General features: G+C 45.0%; 1 protein-coding gene across 4 annotated transcripts in view; it reads left to right on the top strand.

The window, feature by feature from the left end:
- Nucleotides 1-18,458, top strand: part of MATN2 (matrilin 2) — a 128,194-nt gene that overhangs the window by 50,958 nt on the left and 58,778 nt on the right. For all 4 annotated transcript variants that reach the window (XM_044245235.1, XM_044245234.1, XM_044245233.1 and 1 more), the window contains exon 4: nt 13,851-13,973. In XM_044245235.1, coding sequence (XP_044101170.1) covers nt 13,851-13,973 — 123 coding nt within the window. The remainder of the gene's footprint in view (nt 1-13,850; nt 13,974-18,458) is intronic.

The raw sequence follows: 18,458 nt of genomic DNA, 5'->3' as shown, positions 1-18,458 counted from the left end.
TTAAGCATCTGACTCTTTTTTTTTTTTAAAGATTTTATTTATTTATTTGAGAGAGAGAGACAGTGAGAGAGAGCACGAGCGAGGAGAAGGTCAGAGAGCGAAGCAGACTCCCCATGGAGCTGGGAGCCTGATGCGGGACTCGATCCCGGGACTCCAGGATCACGCCCTGAGCTGAAGGCAGTCGTCCAACCAACTGAGCCACCCAGGCGTCCCAAGCATCTGACTCTTGATCTCAGCTCAGCTCTTGATCTCTGGGTTGTGAGTCAGTGCCCTGCATTGGGCTCCATGCTGGGTAAAGATGCTACTTTTAAAAGAAGAAAAGAAAAGAAAAAGAAATTGAAATGCCATTTATAATAGCATGGGAAAGATGTAATTTAGGGATAAAGTTGACAAAAGTGTGCATGATCTGTACACTGAAAAGTATAACAGACTTCTGCAATAAATTAAAAAGACCTAAATAAATGGCAAGAAGACCATATCATATCAAGGAATGAAAGCCTTAATATGGCTAAGATGTCAATTCTTTCCAAGTTGATCTATAGATTCAAAGCAATCCTTATCAAAATCCCAGCGGATGTTTTTAGGTAGAAACTGACAATCTGATTCTAAAATATATATATGAAAATGCAAAAAAAAAAACCCAAAACCATAATAGTCAAATACAGTTGACTCTCATTATTCATGATGGTTGGAAGCCTCTGTGAACACAGAACTAGCAATTACTAGATCAATGCTCCTGGAAGAAATACAGAATTACATTCTTGTGAGCTTCTGGCCACATCGTCAATGAGTTCATAGCCTTGTTTTACGTGTGTTTCTATGTAAAGACACTTTATTGAGTATATACTGTTCATTGGTTAATATTGAACTCCCAGCTGACAGCACTATTGCTCAGGCCTGAATGAAGATCACCGAATATACACCTGTTCTTCGTGAGGCACGTCACAGCCTTCTTGCATTTAGGAACACTGGACAGCATTCCATGCTACTCTTGAGAGCCTTTTTTTTTTTTTAAAGATTTTATTTATTTATTTGTCAGAGAGAGAGAGAGATCACAAGCAGGCTGAGTGGCAGGTAGAGAGAGAGAGGGAAGCAGGCTCCCCACTGAGCAAGGAGCCAGATTCGAGACTTGATTCCAGAACCCTGGGATCATGACCTGAGCCGAAGGCAGCGGCTTAACCAACTGAGCCACCCAAGCGTCCCTTAAGAGCCATTTTAAACAGTAAAATCACCTAACAAAATGCATAAAAGGCAGGAAAAACAAAACAAAACAAAACATGGCACCAAATAGAACACAAAAAGGATGTTTGTTGGCAGTATGAGAAAGAAAACAGGAAGGCGAAGCATTGTCTTTTTGGACCTCCACTGGGAATGTGTGCTTCAGGTCATTCAAATTTTTCACCATTCTGTGTACATCCATGGATGGCCATGAAGATAGGCAAATATCGATTTGGGGTACAAGTAAATTTTAGAAAGTAGGTGACTTCGCAAATATGGAATCTGCAAATAATGAGATCAATGCAAACTCCAAGAAAAAAATAACCAAAGTGGGGGGGTTTAGATGATCTGATTTCAAGACTAATTATAAAACAACAGCAATCAAAACAGTGTGTGTTGGTGGACATCAATGAACCAGCATATATAGTCTAGGAATAGACCCACGCACATATGTGAACTGATTTTTGAGAAAAGCGCCAAAGCAATTAATGAGGAAGGAATAATGTCATCAATAAATGGTGCTACAGCAATTGGATTGCCATGTGCACAAAATGAATCTTGACCTTCACGTCACACCATATACAAAAATGAATTTAAAGCTAATTTTAAATCTAAATGTAAGAGTGGAAACAAACATCTATGTGGAAATGTAGGAAAATTTTTTGATGACCTTGGATTTGGCAAGGATTTTTAAAAATAGGATACAGAACACCAAAGAGAAAACTCAACTAACAGAACTTTATCAAAATTAAAACATTTGGGGGTGCCTGGGTGGTTCAGTTGGTTGAGTGTTTGAATCTTGATTCCTGCTCCAGTCCTGATCTCGGGGGTCGGGCGATTGAGCCCCCCACATGGGCTGCATGCTTAGTGTGCAGTCTGCTTGTCCCTCTCCCTCCCCTTTTGACTCTCCCTCTGCTCATGTTCTCTCTCTCTCTAAAATAAATAAATAAAGTCTTTTAAAAAAAAATCAAAACATTTTCACTTCAAAATATACTACTACCAGGGACGCCTGGGTGGCGCAGTTGGTTGGACGACTGCCTTCGGCTCAGGGCGTGGTCCTGGAGTCCCGGGATCGAGTCCCACATCAGGCTCCCAGCTCCATGGGGAGTCTGCTTCGCTCTCTGACCTTCTCCTCGCTCATGCTCTCTCTCACTGTCTCTCTCTCAAATAAATAAATAAAATCTTTAAAAAAAATATATACTACTACCAAAATGAAAAGGTGAGCCATAGACTAGATAAAATATTTGCAAAACACACACCCAGCAAAGGACCTTAGAATACATAAAGAATTCTTAGAACTCAATAATGGGGAAATAAACAACCCAGTGAAAATGGGCCAAAGATCTGAACAGATATAAACCAGAGAAGACATATGCTTCTGTGCCTGTGAAGAGATGTTCAGTTATTAATTACTAGAAAGATACAAATTAAAACCACAATGAGATTCTTACCATACCTCTACTGGATTGGATAAAATTTAAAACATTGACCATAATACATGGTGGCAAAGTTGGCAACAGGAACTATCATTGTTCCTTGTAAGAATGTAAAAAATGGTTCACTCTTTGGAAAACAGATTAGCAGTTTTCTACAAAGTTAAATATATACCCACCGTATGACCTAGCCATGCAAGCTTTAGGTATTTACCCCAAAGAAAGTAATGTTTATGTCCAAAGATTTTTTTTAAAAGATTATATTTATTTACTTATTTGAGAGAGAGAGAAAGAGTGTTCGAGTAGGAGGAGGATGGAGAGAGAGAGAGGGAGAGAGACTCTCAGGCAGAGTCCATGCTGAGCATGGAGCCGAGGTGGGGCTTGATCTCACAGCCCTGGGATCATGACCTGAGCCTAATCTAAGAGTCTGATTCTTAACCAACTGAGCCCTGAGTCACCCACATGCTCCTATGTCCAAACAAAGATTTGAACACGAATGTTCACAGCAACTTTACTTGTAAGAGTCCCAAACTGGAAACAACCCAAATGTCCATCAATAGGTAAATGGATAACAAATTGTGATATTTGCATACCATGTAATACTACAAGGCAATGAAGAGAATGAACTTTTTTTTTTTTTTTTGAGAATGAACTATTGACACAAGCAACACGCTAGATGAATTTCAAAATAACCATGTTGGATGAAATAAGACAAACAAAACAGTGTACATGGTGTATGATTCCATTTATAGAAAATTTTAGAAAATGACAAGTAATCTATGTGACAGCAGATTCGTGGTTGCCTGAGGATGAGGCGGGCAGTGGCGGGGAAGCGGGCAGAGGGATTACCGAGGGGTATGAGGACATTTTGAGGGTTTGGGGGTGATGGATATGTTCATTATCTTGATTGTGATGATCATGTTGACAAGACAAATTTATCAAAGCGCATACTTTGAACACGTACAGTTTATTGTATGCCATTTACAACTCAATCAGGCTAATATAGAGAAAGAAAGTCAGAACAAGGTGGTTTTGAAAGGTAAGTGATGCTGAGAGAGAGGCTGCAAGACAAGAGATTGGAGAAAGATCGCGGAACAATGAGGGAAGGTGTTGTGGAAGAGGGTTTTTTCCAACAAGTCTGAGACAAAGGCAGGGCTTGCTGTCTTTGAGGGTGCTAACTAGACCAGCCTGCCTGTCTGGAACAGTTTGGGGCATTAGTGGGGGCTGAGGGAAGGAATGCAAGCTGGAACAAATTATGGAGCAATTGGTTTCTCAAGCTGAGTCCCAGCAGCGGTCTTTGGTGGGTAGAGGGAGCTGGTCATGGGGTGTCTATGGTAAACCCACATTTTAGTAAATTGATTTTAGCAGTAATGGATACATGGGATTTAAACTGATAGAAAGTGGGTGGAGAACTACCATCCACCCATTCACTCATTTCATCCAACACTTACTGGTTCCCTCTAGGCACTCTTCCTGGGCAATAGGAGAAAAAGGAGTGCTTCTCTTTTATGTTGGCGACCCAAGAAACACTCAGATCTTGGTTTCCTTTATGCCCCGCACCTATGGAGCGGAAGATGAAAGAGGCAATCAGTTTACAATTCCCATCAGCTCAGTCCGTTCAGTGACAGAATCTATTAGGAGACCACCGCAATAAGCCCCACCCCGGGGAGGAGCTTATGACAGAAGCTGGGGGATGGGGGTCAGGGGATGGTAGCAGAATTTAAAATGACAGCTAGCTTCAGAAAGGAAACCTGGTTTTGAGGCAAAACTAGCGAGTCTGGGAAGCAGCCCACCCAAGTGGTTGGATGCAGCTGGAGATGAGGCATTAGAGTTCAAGGATAACCCCAGGCTGGATATGCCTGGTGGTAGTAATTGACCCTGAAAACGGATCATATCTTGGAGGGAGAGAGGGAGCGTGGAAAGAGAAGGTCAGGGTCGGAGCTTCGGGGCTGCCCATGGTGAGAGCAAGGAGAGAGGGTGGAAGGGCGAGCAGGCTGCCCCCACAGCCCACCAGCCTGCCGCTTGTCGAGGAATCGCAGGGCCCAGGTGCTGCTAGGACCGCCCTGAGCGGAAGCAGAGGCTGCTGAGCTGGGTGACGTGGCCACGGGGCCTCCTCTCCACCCTCGGGGTCCAGGTCCGGGGACCTGAATATGGTAACGTGCAGCCTGCTCGCCCTTTGGTTGGGCCAGGCTGCAGGATTTTTTTTTTTTTTTTTTTAAGAAGAAAGAAAGGAATCCCGGCTGGGTGGTGTTCTCATGGGAGAGCAGTCCTGCCCATGTGCGAGTGGAGACGAACGCTGTAAAAGAATCAGCACCGGTCAGGGGAAAGTGAGTTTGAGGCTCGTGCAGCTTCTTCTCTGCGTTCCTGGTTTCACAAGCGCCCAGATAAGTGGTTCTCAAAGTGGCCCCCCAGACAAGCAGCAGCTGAGCAGGGGAACTGGCTGGAAAGGCAACACACACACACACACACCCGGGGTGGGGGAGGACCCTAGAGTTCCCTAATGGGGACTCTGCGGTGGTACCTAGGAATGTGTGTGTGAACAATCTCTCCAGGCAATCCTGATTAAGCCCAACTCTGGAAACCACCAAGGCCTTTTAAACCGGATCTTAAAGACTCCACTCAGTAGGGAGTTTATATTAAGAACAAGATGAAGGCCCTTGTTTGGAAATTGCAAAGCGCTCTACAAGACTAGGGCGTTACTCATGCATGCTTCTTTATTTCCATGCACCTCATTGGGTCAGATTTACTTATGTTTTAAGGCTTTACAGGGAGATGTGGGGGGGGGATTATTTCCCCTTTTCTCTTCTCAGAACGAAAATCTTGTGAGTGACTAGGAGAACTGACTGGCAAAGAAATCGACAGTTGGGGAGAGGCACAGCTGGGATTTGCCCAAAGGACAGGTTTGTTTTTCTCGGTGACATTGGGTTTGTTTTGTTTCTTCCAGCGTTAGAAGCACAAGGCCGATGACTCACATTGACTGTCGAGAGTTTTTAAGTCCAAACTGCAGCTGTCAAAATAAGATTAGTGCTTTCAGGCACCATGAAAGAAGGGGGATGGTCCCCAAAACCCAGGCTGGGGTGTGTGGAGGCCTGATTCTGGGAGGGCTTTCACACTGGTGTGGGCGGAAACCCCATTGTCTCCCACTTGAGTGAAGTAACAGCCCTAATAATACATTTCTCTTTGCTCTTGCTGGGATGGATAACTTGTGATTTCTACATCTCCGGCCGAGTAACAGCAGGAGCTGTTTAAAAAAGTGGAGTGTGTCTTTAAAGGTGTTCATTTTGCTTTAACTCCAAAGGACAGATTAAACTGTAGTTGGTGGGAACAGCACGCAGTGTAGCTTGTCAAAAGCTCTGAAAAGCCAGTAAAAACCCCTTTGATTTTGCCTGGCATGATGTCAGCCACAGCAGCCCCCAGCCCTTGTCCCGTGCTCCTTGTCCGGCGGAACCAGATGGAGGTTTTCCAAGTTCTCTGGCCGAGGCGCGGCGCCAGGGTTTCCGAGATCATAAATGAAGGCAGGCATTTAAATCTAGGATGCCTTCGAGCCCCGGGGCAAACACTAGGGATGGATTTGAGCACAGCAATGGGGCTCTGAGTTATCAAATCCTCACTGATTTATTTCACCTGGGAAGACTAAGCAGCTGCAGTTAATATCCCTCCCTACAATTCACAAGGAACTAAAAGCAAGTAAATTCTGCTGACTGTCAGCTCTGTGCTAATGATTGCCTTCTGGCAAGACATTGCTTGCATGTGGTGAGATCTTTTGTTATAAAATTCAAAATTGCCTGCTTTGCTGTATCAGATCAATTCAGCAATTCAACAAAGCAAAACTTAGTCAAGGATATGTTGACGTTATTTAAAGAAATCTGAAGCTACGTCCATGCGTGGCATTCTCAGAGGTGTCTGTAATTGACACTTGATTGTAATGGTGTTGTGGGCGAAACTTGTCTGGAGCCCACCCCTCCTGCATGCTGAACTGAGCCTGTGCCTCCAAGACCTTTCTGTACCCGTCTAAGGAAGAAGGAGGCTAGCATTTGCTGAGTATCTGTGTATCTGCCAGGGGCTTTACTCGTCTCGTTATCTCAGCCCTGCAATGTTTTCTCCACTTAATTATTTAACTTCTAGAAATCACTCATGTGAGGTCACACAAGCCAGCTAGCCCGAGGCAGGTCTGGCTCCGAAGACGATCTTCTTTTCACTCTGTCTCCATCCACCCCCCTCCCCCACCTCGCCCCGCGCCGCAAGACACATAACTGTCCTTTATCTCCTTTCTCCAAGGTTCAGTTCCCTGGCTCCTTCCTTTTCCATGTTTCCTCCCTCAAGTCTTTGTATGAAAGAATCTTCTGAGTGAGACCACCTTCTGACCACAGCATATAAAACACAAGTTCCCTTCCTTCCACATTCCCAACTCCCTTGTCCAGAAAATATTTTTCTGAAGCACTTGTAAGATCTAACGTGGGGTGCCTGGGTGACTCAGTAGATTAAGCATCTGCCTTCGGCTCAGGTCAGATCCTGGAATCCTAGGATCCAGGCTGTTGAGCTTCCTGCTCAGCGGGGAGCCTGCTTCTCCCTCTCCCTCTGCCTGCTGTTCCCATGCTGTTTATTCCCTCTCTTTCTCTGTCAAATAAATAAACTAATTAAATATTAAAAAGAGAGAGAGATCTAACATAACGTATGGTTTACCTCTTTATTTTATGTCTGGCCTCTGTCCGTGGTGTGCTGGGAAATGTTTAAGAATCAGATCTCCAGGGGAAGATGCCCTGAGTGGGAAGGTTCTCAGGTTCCTGTGGGATAAATACAGCCAGTGCTGGTGATTTCACGCCCCTGCCTGTCCTTGCTGAATGCAGGGTAGGGCAGAGACGTACATGCACAGTCTGTCATGTAGGTCGGTAGGAGCCAGCCCCCACTTGAGTATAATCTTCATGGGACAGACATCAATTGATATATATATATTTTTTAATTTTTATTTATTTATTTCACATATAATATATTATTAGCTCCAGGGGTACAGGTCTGTGAATCGCCAGGCTTACATACTTCACAGCACTCTCCATAGCACATACCCTCCCCAATGTCCATAGCCCCACCACTCTCTCCCTGCCCCCCTCCCCCCAGCCCCCTCAGTTTGTTTTGTGACAGTAAGAGTCTCTTATGGTTTGTCTCCCTCCCGATCCCATCTTGTTTCATTTATTCTTTTCCTACCCCCCAACCTCCCCACGTTGTCACTCAACGTCCTCATATCAGGGAGATCATATGATAATTGTCTTTCTCTGACTGATTTATTTTGCTAAGCAAAATACCCTCCAGTTCATCCACGTCATCGCAAATGGCAAGATTTCATTTCTTTTTATGGCTGCATAGTATTCCACTGTATATATACAGCACATCTTCTTTATCCATTCATCTGTTGATGGACATCTAGGTTCTTTCCATAGTTTGGCTATTGTGGACATTGCTGCTATAAACATTTGGGTGCACGTGCCCCTTCAGATTACTACATTTGTATCTTTAGGGTAAATACCCAATAGTGCAATTGCTGGGTCATAGGGTAGTTCTATTTTCAACATTTTGAGGAACCTCCATGCTGTTTTCCAGAGTGGTTGCACCAGCTCGCATTCCCACCAACAGTGTAGGAGGGTTCCTCTTTCTCCACATCCTCGCCAGCATCTGTCATTCCCTGACTTGTTAATTTTAGCCATTCTGACTGGTGTGAGGTGATATCTCATTGTGGTTTTGATTTGTATTTCCCTGATGCCAAGTGATGTGGAGCACTTTTTCATGTGTCTGCTGCCATCTGGATGTCTTCTTTGCAGAAATGTCTGTCCATGTCCTCTGCCCATTTCTTGATTGGATTATTTGTTCTTTGGGTGTTGAGTTTAATAAGTTCTTTATGCATTTTGGACACTAGCCCTTTATCTGATATGTCGTTTGCAAATATCTTCTCCCTGATAGATATATATTTTTAAAATCTATTTTATTCACTGTTGTTTTCCCAGTACTTTGTTTGACAAATGAATGAATGAACGAATTTGGTCATTCAAATATATTTTAAAAATATTTTTTTTAATTAAAAATTAAGAAATTAAAAGATGCCTCACGTAGTGCTGGATATTTGAGCTGGAGTACTGAGCAAATCAAACCTGGCCTCCTACAGGAGGGAAAATAGACATTCAATAATCGTAAATGAAGGGTTCTGTTATGGTTATGGTAAGGCAGATGGTGAGGGGGAACTCGACCTCTAACGGGGAGCAGTCAGCTAAGAGCTGTCTGAGAACTCTAGGGTGGGGGAACGGTCAAGTCCAATCAACAGAGGTCCATTGCACACCTGCTGTGTGAGATGCGTGGTATCGTCCAGGCCTACTGAGGGACACCGGGACTGATCCAAGACTGTCCCTCTCCAAGTTTCCAGCCTAGATAAGACTGATGAGGGAGATATACTCGACAACCCTGTGTTGCATGGACATGGGTTCATTTTCTCATAGCTAAGTCCTTACTGAGCACTGACAACGTGCCAGGCACAGTGCTAGGTACCAGGGATGTAGCAGAAACAGCAAGACAGCCAGTCTGTTAGCTGTCATGACAGCACTGGCGTCTGCAGCTGGGGGTGGGCTCCCAGAGGTCACCATACTCTGAGCCCTCCTCTGGTATGGGAACACTTCTGGCTGTGGACAAGGAGAGGTACAGGAGACTCAGGAAGAATTTTGTTCCCATCACCTTCATCCTGCCAGGATCCCATTTCTTTTCTTTTCTTTCTTTCTTTTCTTTTTTTTTTTTTTAAAGATTTTATTTATTTATTTGATTTGACACAGAGAGATCACAAGTAGGCAGAGAGGCAGGCAGAGAGAGTGGGGGAAGCAGGCTCCCTGCTGAGCAGAGAGTCTAATACGGGGCTAGATCTCAGGACCCTGGGATCATGACCTGAGCTGAAGGCAAAGACTTTAACCCACTGAGCCACCCAGGCACCCCAACCAGGATCCCATTTCTGATGGAGGAGAAGATTTTTAGGACTCTAGGAATATCCCTGTGGGGAGACAGGGAGTATGGGCCTTTGTCACTGTACTTTCAGCAGATGAACACTAAACAGAACACCAATGACACGTGTGAGAACATTGTGTCGGGCTCTGGCAAATCAGTGAGTAAGATCAGCTCATGTTCCAGTGAAGCAGGCAGACACGATCAGGTCTTTCTAGTACCACTGGATAAACCTGTGAGTGCTGGAGTGGAGTCCAGAGGAAGGAGTCTTTAAGCCCAGCCACCCAGGAGAGGTCTTCCTGGAAGAGGTACTATTTGACAGAAGTCATGTGCCATGAATGGGGATCACCAGGTAGAGGAGGCTTGGAAGGATAATGAGAACTCAGAATTCGGTGCGTCTCCCATCCCCCATCATTTTATTACCCTTCGGTGGAAACCCTCCTGGGCTGTGAGAAAAAGAAGCGCTATTTTTCAAAAGCATAAGGAATCCTCAAAAAGTATCTGTATTTGTTTCAAATAGAAGTGAGCACTGCCAGAAAAACAACATTGTTTTGTCAGAACCTAGTCTGTATTTTTTCCTTAGTCTTTGTTTAATTAAGTTAATCCCTCAGTGGTTTCCCTTGGGACAGTGCAGATCCTACGGGCCATAAATCCCCCACATTATAAAAACAGTCTGAAAGTACAACACACAGGAAGCCAGCTGGCACACGCACTGTTTGTGGGGCCGGGCTTCTGGAATGCAAGCGATAAGCCTCCTGGTCCTACCACGCTCTGCGCCCTCCTGTAGTGTCTGCAGTCCTCTCAGCCACTTGGAGAGGGAATGGAAGACAGCAGTCATTCTGAGGTTTATTTGAAAGAGGAAACTGAGCCTGGCAGTCTCAGTTAATAAAGGGGGAGACTGCCTCCTGGGTATGGGCACTTTCCCCCCAGATGATTGCAAGGACTTTTATCCAGTTCGACATCTCTCATCCTGGCTGGGTGCTGGAGTTCTCTGGGGAGCTTTTAAACAAACACCGCTGCTTGCATTACCCCCTCCCCCCACTCCTTGGCCAAGCCCGTTTGAGGTAAGTGGGGGGCACCCTGAGCATCACGATTTTCAAAAAGTCCGCAGATGGTTCTAATGGGTAGCTAAGGTTGGGCGCTGCTGCTTCTGTCAGCCAGACCTTGTGGTTATTTATAGACTGTTCCGTGGGGGTCCCAGCCCCATCCTGAAAGGAATGGGCATTGCTTCTCTTCCCTACCCTGTGAGGAGAAGTCTTGTGGGGGGGAAAACAAAAAGAGGATTGCTTCAAGGTCTTGGTTCATTGCTTTCAGAATGCTGCTTTCCAAGGGGTTCTTTTGTAACATGTTGGGGGTTTTTTTTCCCCATTATTATAAAAGCTCTTGTTAAGAGCCCATGTTAGAAAATTTGAAAGCAGATCGTTATAAGTAAGAATAAAAAGCACCTCTGCTCCCACCACTCCTCTGTAACCGCCATTAGGCAGGGTTCCCACTGGACACCAAAGGAGGCAGAGCAGCAGCCAGAGCAGAGAAGGGATACCCAGGTGGAGGAGCTCGGGCCCCCCATCTTCAGAGATGGCCTGGGGATTTGGGGATGTAATTTGTTCCACTGTGCTGGAATGACCTTTCAAGGCCACAATACTTTCAAGCAGGCGCTTTCTCCTCCCCGTGAGGGAGCTTAGAGACTTGCAAGGGAGACACAGTGAATAGATGGCATATGGATGCCTGTGTAATTGACATTGTGGTACATGCCCAGGGGAGAGGTGACTGCTGATCGGGGAGGCGGATAGCTCTGGCTCAGGAGAACAGTTGAAGGTCCTCCTATCAGGAGGTTAATTTCTCTATCACTGTTCCAGCAGACCAGAGCTATTTCAGCATGGAATTCAAAAAAACTACCACTGTTCCCAAACAAAGCAGTGATTTTTATTTAACAGCTAGAAGTCTGATAAGTTTCACCAGAGCTAAAGAAACCGTCAGATGCTCCTTTTGATCCATTTCACTGAAGGGTCATAAAACTATGGGAGATAGGGGAAACACCGAATCCTGAGTTCCCGTTATCCTTCCAAGCCTTCTCTCCCTGGTGACCCCCACTCATGGCTCATGACTTCCATCAAATGGCACCTCTTCCAGGAAGACCTCTTCGGGTTGGCTGGGCTTGGAGCCTCCTCCCTCTGGGCTCCACTCTAGCACTCACGCTTTCATCTGGGTCTCCCACTGAATGGAATTGACTTCTCAGCCTGCCTTCTGGCCCTCTGTCATCTCGCATCAGTTATCCTTTCCATCTTCCCTCCTGCCACTTCCATTGGAAGTCCCAGCATGGAATTCAGCTACCAGGCCTGTCCCATTTTCCTCATTTCTGCACATTTGCTCACACTATTCCCTCAGCCCAGAATGCCTGTCCCTTCTGCATTCTCTCATGCTTACCTGACAACCTTTTTCAATCCTCCCTTGGCTATGGGGCTCGTTTTTTCTACCTCAGGACTTTTGCATTTGCTGTGCTTTCAATCAGAAATGCTCTTCCTAGAGCTTCCCATTACTGACCCTTAGAATATAAGCTGGGTGACAGCAGGAACCCCTTTGTCTCTGTGGTTCTTCCCTATATCCCCAGTGCCTGGGACAAAGGGGGTACTTCATTTATTGAATAAATGAAGAATATCCTATGATTCAGATTTTTATTAGATCTCTGGCTTAGGCTTGTAACTGAAGGTTTTTATTATTAATTATTCACTGTGATTTTTACGTGAGCTAAAGTGGTTTTTGTTTTTTGTTTTGGTTATTGGTGTTTTTCTTCTGTCTAAATCCACTGGAAATCTCAATTGGAGTTCCCAATTGGAAATCTAAGCTATAAATATACTGGTAAGAGATAGAAGAATTTGCATCTATAGTTTTCTTCATCTACTTCATTGCTTCGGGAATGAAAATACATCTTTTAGCACTTAAAAGCCAGAGCCCCTATTTGTACAATCTTAGACATAAACATTTTTTAATATAATGAGACAGATTTTATTTTTAAAAATGATTTAGTGCATTTAATAGAAGTGAAGAATAAATCAGCTTTTATCTTTTTATCAATTTAATATTTTGTATTTATCTAAAAGCATAATAAACAATAAAACTCAATGACACAGGAGATTACATTTAAACATAACCATTGGATTCGGGGATCAACCAAGCTTTCTAGTTAATTGAGTTTTTATCATAGCTTTCATTAGTGATAGCTTTTAACCAGTGAAAACTCTTTTTAACATATTTGATCCCTTTAATGTTCTTTGGTTTTCTCCAGCTTTAATGGTTAAGTCACTGGAAGAGCTAGGTACAATACCAAGCCATTCTCCTTGCTGAGAAATAATGTCATCACATCAGCCTGTTTCTTGCAAAAGAGAGACTTAGTGATGGATTGAAAATGCCTTTAATCTTTTCATCCTCTGATATATTTTTAGTTTGCTTGCGATAGATGCATTCCTGCTAGTGCCTTCTCACATTGCATTTGCGTGGATAGCCAGGGCTCAGCGTGTAATAAATATGCGACTTGAAGAGTTCTGCTAAGAACCAGATAGCTGTTTCTCCCTAATAATCTTTGTTACCTCGATCTAACCTCCTTTGGCGTCACATTTTCTTCCTTTGTCAGTGGCGTGAAGAAATAGAGCTTAAGGAGGATTTCCAAAGATCGTTCGGGTAGACAAATGGAGTGAGGGGAAATATTTTCCAAAGGGACAGATGCAGAATTGGGACCTGCCATGTTTGGGGTGGATAGAGTAGACGGTCTTTTCACAGTGCTCTCTCTCTGGCTTCCCCGTCTGCAGAGTGTCAAAGATTGTGCCAGACTATCTCATGTATGCTGGTGAGACGAGGATGACAAAGCATTTTTGTTCTCGAACAACAGGAATGGTACTTGATGCAGATGAGGGCAAATGCTTGCTTGTGAGGACTTAACAGGAGGCACCAGAATGGTTCAGAGCACTTTCACGAACATGAGGCAAATACAAAACCGATGTTAATTTGAAATTACTCAATGCGTTTCCTAGAGGTGAATAAGTCCCACTTCGAAAGCTCTGTTTTTATTTATACATAGAGATGCATCAAAATGTTAACAGCGGTTGCCTCCGGATGGTAGGATTACAGTGGCTTAATATGTTAAAAGTGATTTTAACAAGTGCTCATTGCCTGGCGGTGTACTGAGGGTCATGTCCTTCAGAGCTGTGTTCTCACGGTGCGACTCTGCCCCAGTCCAGGATCTGTGTGCGGCGGAGGACCACGGCTGTGAGCAGCTCTGTGTGAATGTGCTGGGCTCCTTCGTCTGCCAGTGCTACAGCGGCTTCATGCTGGCCGAGGACGGGAAAAGATGTGTGGGTGAGTATTCCCCTGCCTTGTTGAATGAGGAAGGGCAAGCTGGGCACAGTGAGGGGGCTGGGGAGCCTCCCACAGATCCAAGTACTCTCCTTTGAATTTCAACAAAGTGCTCTGTCTAGTTGTTAGTCCGAATTTGAACTCTGAAGACTTCCTTTACAGCTGAGGCTAGCATGATCTCATTCGAGGTCCTCAACAAAAGGCAGATTTCTGATCACCTTTGTAAATATAAGCATCCCTTTACATACTGCCTCCCTTGAAAAGGACTGGGTGGATTTTCAGCAAATGCGGAGGCTGTCTGGGGTGGCCTGACTTCAGTACAGCTCGTGTGTTGTTCATGAGATTCCCTTGCTTGTGGGTGAGGTTGCTGAGTGGCCCCTCAAAGATGGAGGCAGCCTTCCTGCTAAGCATGGATCTGCCAGCGATGGGCCCAAGGGACCACCAGGAATGAGAGCCCAGCTATCTGTGAGAAGACACCATTGTCAGAAGAAAGGAACAGTTGCCTCAAAGGCAAGCCTGGGAAGAAGTTGCAAGGGCAGTGCTTGGAATTTCAGGTACCCGCTTGCTATCAGTTGAGTGACTTCCCACTGGGGCAACCCCACCTTGTATGATCTGGTGGGATGTAGAAGAGCTCGGGGTGGCATCTTCTTTCTTCAATGAAGGATAATGGTTCTCCTAAGCACTTAGAGAGCACACCAGCAGGTCCCTAATGCCACCTCCCAGTGTGTCCTTAAACTCACATGGTCTCATTCGTCCTTCCTCCAGCAAACAGTGACTGGCAAGAAGTAGGTCTTCAATGAACTGAACTCAGTACCTCTAAGGCAAAAAATCTGGGGGCTAAGGAAGGGAAAGGACTCGACTGACGTCAGAGGGGGAAGCTACTGACTCTAAATCCTGCATTTTCTTGTCCATATCCCATTGTTTTCAGGGGGATATGTTGTTGTTTCCCCTTATGTCTTGCTTCCCACAGTGAACGATTATTATATTGCACATAGAATTTACATTTTCCAGCACTCTTTGATTCTTAGCTAAGGATGCAGAAGGAAAAAGCCACAAAACAAAAGTATTAGTGGCATCTTCTTCGCAGGTGAGAATCGAGTGGGTTTGTTTCCTTGTTTTTACACACTGACGGGAATGAAAGCTGCCCTCATCAGAGGTCCACAAATGGAATTGGTCTCCTAAGCCTTGGAGATTTTATTTATTTTATTTCTTAATCTGCGGGTGGTGACAGTGATAGGGAGCAAGTTACCACACCCACTAATAGGAGCAAAAGAGAAGTCAACATGCTTCACTCATTTTTATCATGCAAGTAATATACTTTCATTGAGGATAAACAGATTAAACAGATGAGCCCTGGGTGATTTATGCATCTGATGAACTGTTGAACACTACATCTGAAACTCATGATGTATTGTGTGTTGGCTAATTGAATTTAAATTTTAAAAAAAGGGATTAAGCAGATGAGAAAAATCACTATTAATAGTTTGTTGTATTTTCTGCCAGACTTTTCCCCACACACATATCTAGTTCAAGGAGCACCTGGGTGGTTCAGTGGGTTCAGCACCTGACACTTGATTTTGGCTCAAGTCACGATCTCAGGGCAGTGAGATCGAGCCCCTCAGTGTAGAATCTACTTGAGATTCTCTCTCTCCCTCTGCCCCTCCCCCCACTCATGCACGTGCTCTAAATAAATAAATAAAATCTTTTTTAAAACTTACAAAAGGGCGCCTGAGTGGCTCAGTGGGGTAAGCCTCTGCCTTTGGCTCAGGTCATGATCTCAGGGTGGAGGGATCGAGGCCCTGCATTGGGCTCTCTGCTCTGCGGGAAGCCTGCTTCTCCCTCTCTCTCTGCCTGCCTCTCTGCCTACTTGTGATCTCTTTCTCTGTCACATAAATAAATAAAATCTTTAAAAAAATAAAATAAAAACTTACAAAAATATCTAATTCCAAACATTTTGTTAATGTTGAACAAAATGAGGTCATGCTGTTTACTGTGTCTAACATATTTTTTCCTTTACTGGTAATTAAATGGGCGGAAACATTGGGTGCTGTTGGGTCAGAAGGAAACCTGGGCCATTGGGAATAAGGCCAGTGGATAAGCTTCAGGAAAAAGGGGGAGTGTATCTGGTTAATCACGAGAGGGAAGGAGCCGGGAAGGCCCAGAGCTTGTGTGGGCAACAAGGAGTAGATGGGGCAAGGGCAGTAGGGGCTGTGGCTAGGGCAGGAGGCCTGCCCTGGGCCTTAGGAAACTGGAGGGTGGTGAGGAACCCAGTTTTCTGAGCGTTGCCACAAATAATTGCCTTATCGTCCCTGTGTGATAGAGAACCTTGGTGTCTCTAGAGGTCCAGAGCTGCTTGGTGGAGCTATGCTGAGTGCAGAGCCAATGGCAGAAGTAAGAGAAACTACAGAAGGTCAGAGAAGAAGGTCATTCTAATGGCCAGGGTGGGGAAAATCTAGGAAAGGAAGGAAGGGTAGCCATTGGACAGGTGTCCAAGGAGACATGAAGGGCGGTAATGGTGTGGACACGGCAGAGCCCTTGCTCTTGAGAGTGGGTAGATGAGGGGAGACTGTCACAGGGATGCCAGACTGAAAGCTAAGCAGGTGATCTTACTCGAGGACAGCAGTCGAAACGGGCTTGTCAAAGATGGAGACTCCAGGTGTCAGACCGAGACAGGAAATTTAGTGAAGCAAAGGCTGGCGGGGACTCTGGAAGCTCTCTGTCAGCAGCTGGTCTGGATGACCAGTGTGTAGATGGGAATGTTAAGAATATGGGGACCATAAATCCCAGTTAATCCAGAATGATCCCTGCTTGCGCCTGTTGGCTTAGTTCTCAACAGCCCTCCCTTTCGCTTTCGAAGGGTTCTAGTCTGGGGTGACAAACTACAGGGTCACCCCAGTTAGGCCAGCCTGGCTTAAACAGTGAAAGAGACCCACTCTGTTGAAGCAGAGAGCGTCTGCAGGTGTGAAGTAGAGGAAGGAATTGAAGATACCAGCTGCAAGCAGAGCGTTCAGGGCTTTGAAAATCAGGGTGAAATGTCTGGACTTCATCTCTGGAAGAGAGACACTGAATGGTTTCTCATCGGAAGTGACAAATGTAAAGCCTCATTTTAGGAAACTAAATCTCTGGGTGAACTGCAGGATAGATTCCGGAAGGAAGACAGTGAGGGATGGAAAGACCAGTCAGGAGACTCTGGCAGTCCTGAGGAGAGGTGACAAGGGTCAGAGTTTGAGGGACGACTGAAGAGATGGAGAGGGAGGGAGTAAGGCGTGAGGAGACACTGTGAGGAAAGCCGCGGAGGAAAAGTCTGAAGTCGCTCCTGAGTTTAAGCCTCCATTGATTCTGACAGATAATGAGCAGTTTTAGACAAGGTGAGTCTGAAGTTAAGGTGGGACCCTGACAAGGACATGTCAAGAGGGAGGAGATAAGATTACCTCACCATGAGAGGAGATTAGAACCAACAGCACAGCTGGGAAGCCACGCAGTGCGTCCTCTTGTAAATTTTAATTTCCATCTACTTTTCACTTTAAATGCATATTTGTGTGTGTGTCTGTTTTGACCTTCAGAACAGTAAGACCTGGGCTTCAATCCCAATTCGGCTGCTCACTGGTCATGGGTCATTTCATGTCTGAGCCTCTGTTTTTCTCATCCATATTGTAGTGGGATTAAATAAGGTAAGGAGTCAAGTTTCTAATACACACAAGGCCATTATTATCATGATTACAATGTATATCATCATCATCATCATTGTCATCATTTCCTGGCTATCCTGAAGTATGGAGTGAGGAGAGAGTGAAAGCCCGAGCCTGCTGGCCTGAGCCACATGTAGTGAGCCGGGGCGACAAGTTGGGCAGAAGAAATATCCGTGAAGGAACAGCCTAAGGTGGGGGTGGGGGGAGGGGAGAGGTGGGCAAAAGAATCAGAAGTCATGAAATATGATGGGAAAGAGAATTTCTAGGCCAGGTCAATATCAATGTCATCCTCCATCGAGGCCAAAGGGAACAGAACTTAGAGAAAAAGCCATTGGGTTGAGTCACAGATTCATCTCAGCAAATATTTCCAAACTCTCTGCCAGACACTCTGCTGGCCATTAGGGACACAACGATGGCCAGAAACCCACTGATAATGACCAAAAGGGGTGGAACAGAGGGCCGATTTCAGGGGGAGGGGAGGTGGTGAGACAGCGGGGACGGCGACTCTAAATTATTTATTTAGAGACGTGTGGTAGAAATTCATTACATCCAGCTACAGGTGAAAGGACCAAACCTTCAAAGCTGTGGGTCTAGCACTTTGACTCATCCCAGAGTTATGACTGTCACCTGCATGAAAATCCAATTCTTAGACATCCTCAGGACTTTTCAAGACAGCATTTCCATTTTTGAGTTAGAGGAACATTAAATTCTAGTGTTGGAGTCCCATGTCCCTAACTGCTCATTTCAGTCTGGACAGTACTGAATTTATTCCACATTCAGGTGATCGAGGATGGATTCC

Source organism: Neovison vison, chromosome 4, assembly GCF_020171115.1.
Source record: "Neovison vison isolate M4711 chromosome 4, ASM_NN_V1, whole genome shotgun sequence".
NCBI classification, from domain to species: Eukaryota; Metazoa; Chordata; class Mammalia; order Carnivora; family Mustelidae; genus Neogale; species Neogale vison.
Note: the sequence above shows the minus strand (reverse complement) of the source record. Positions and strands in the feature narration are given on the sequence as shown.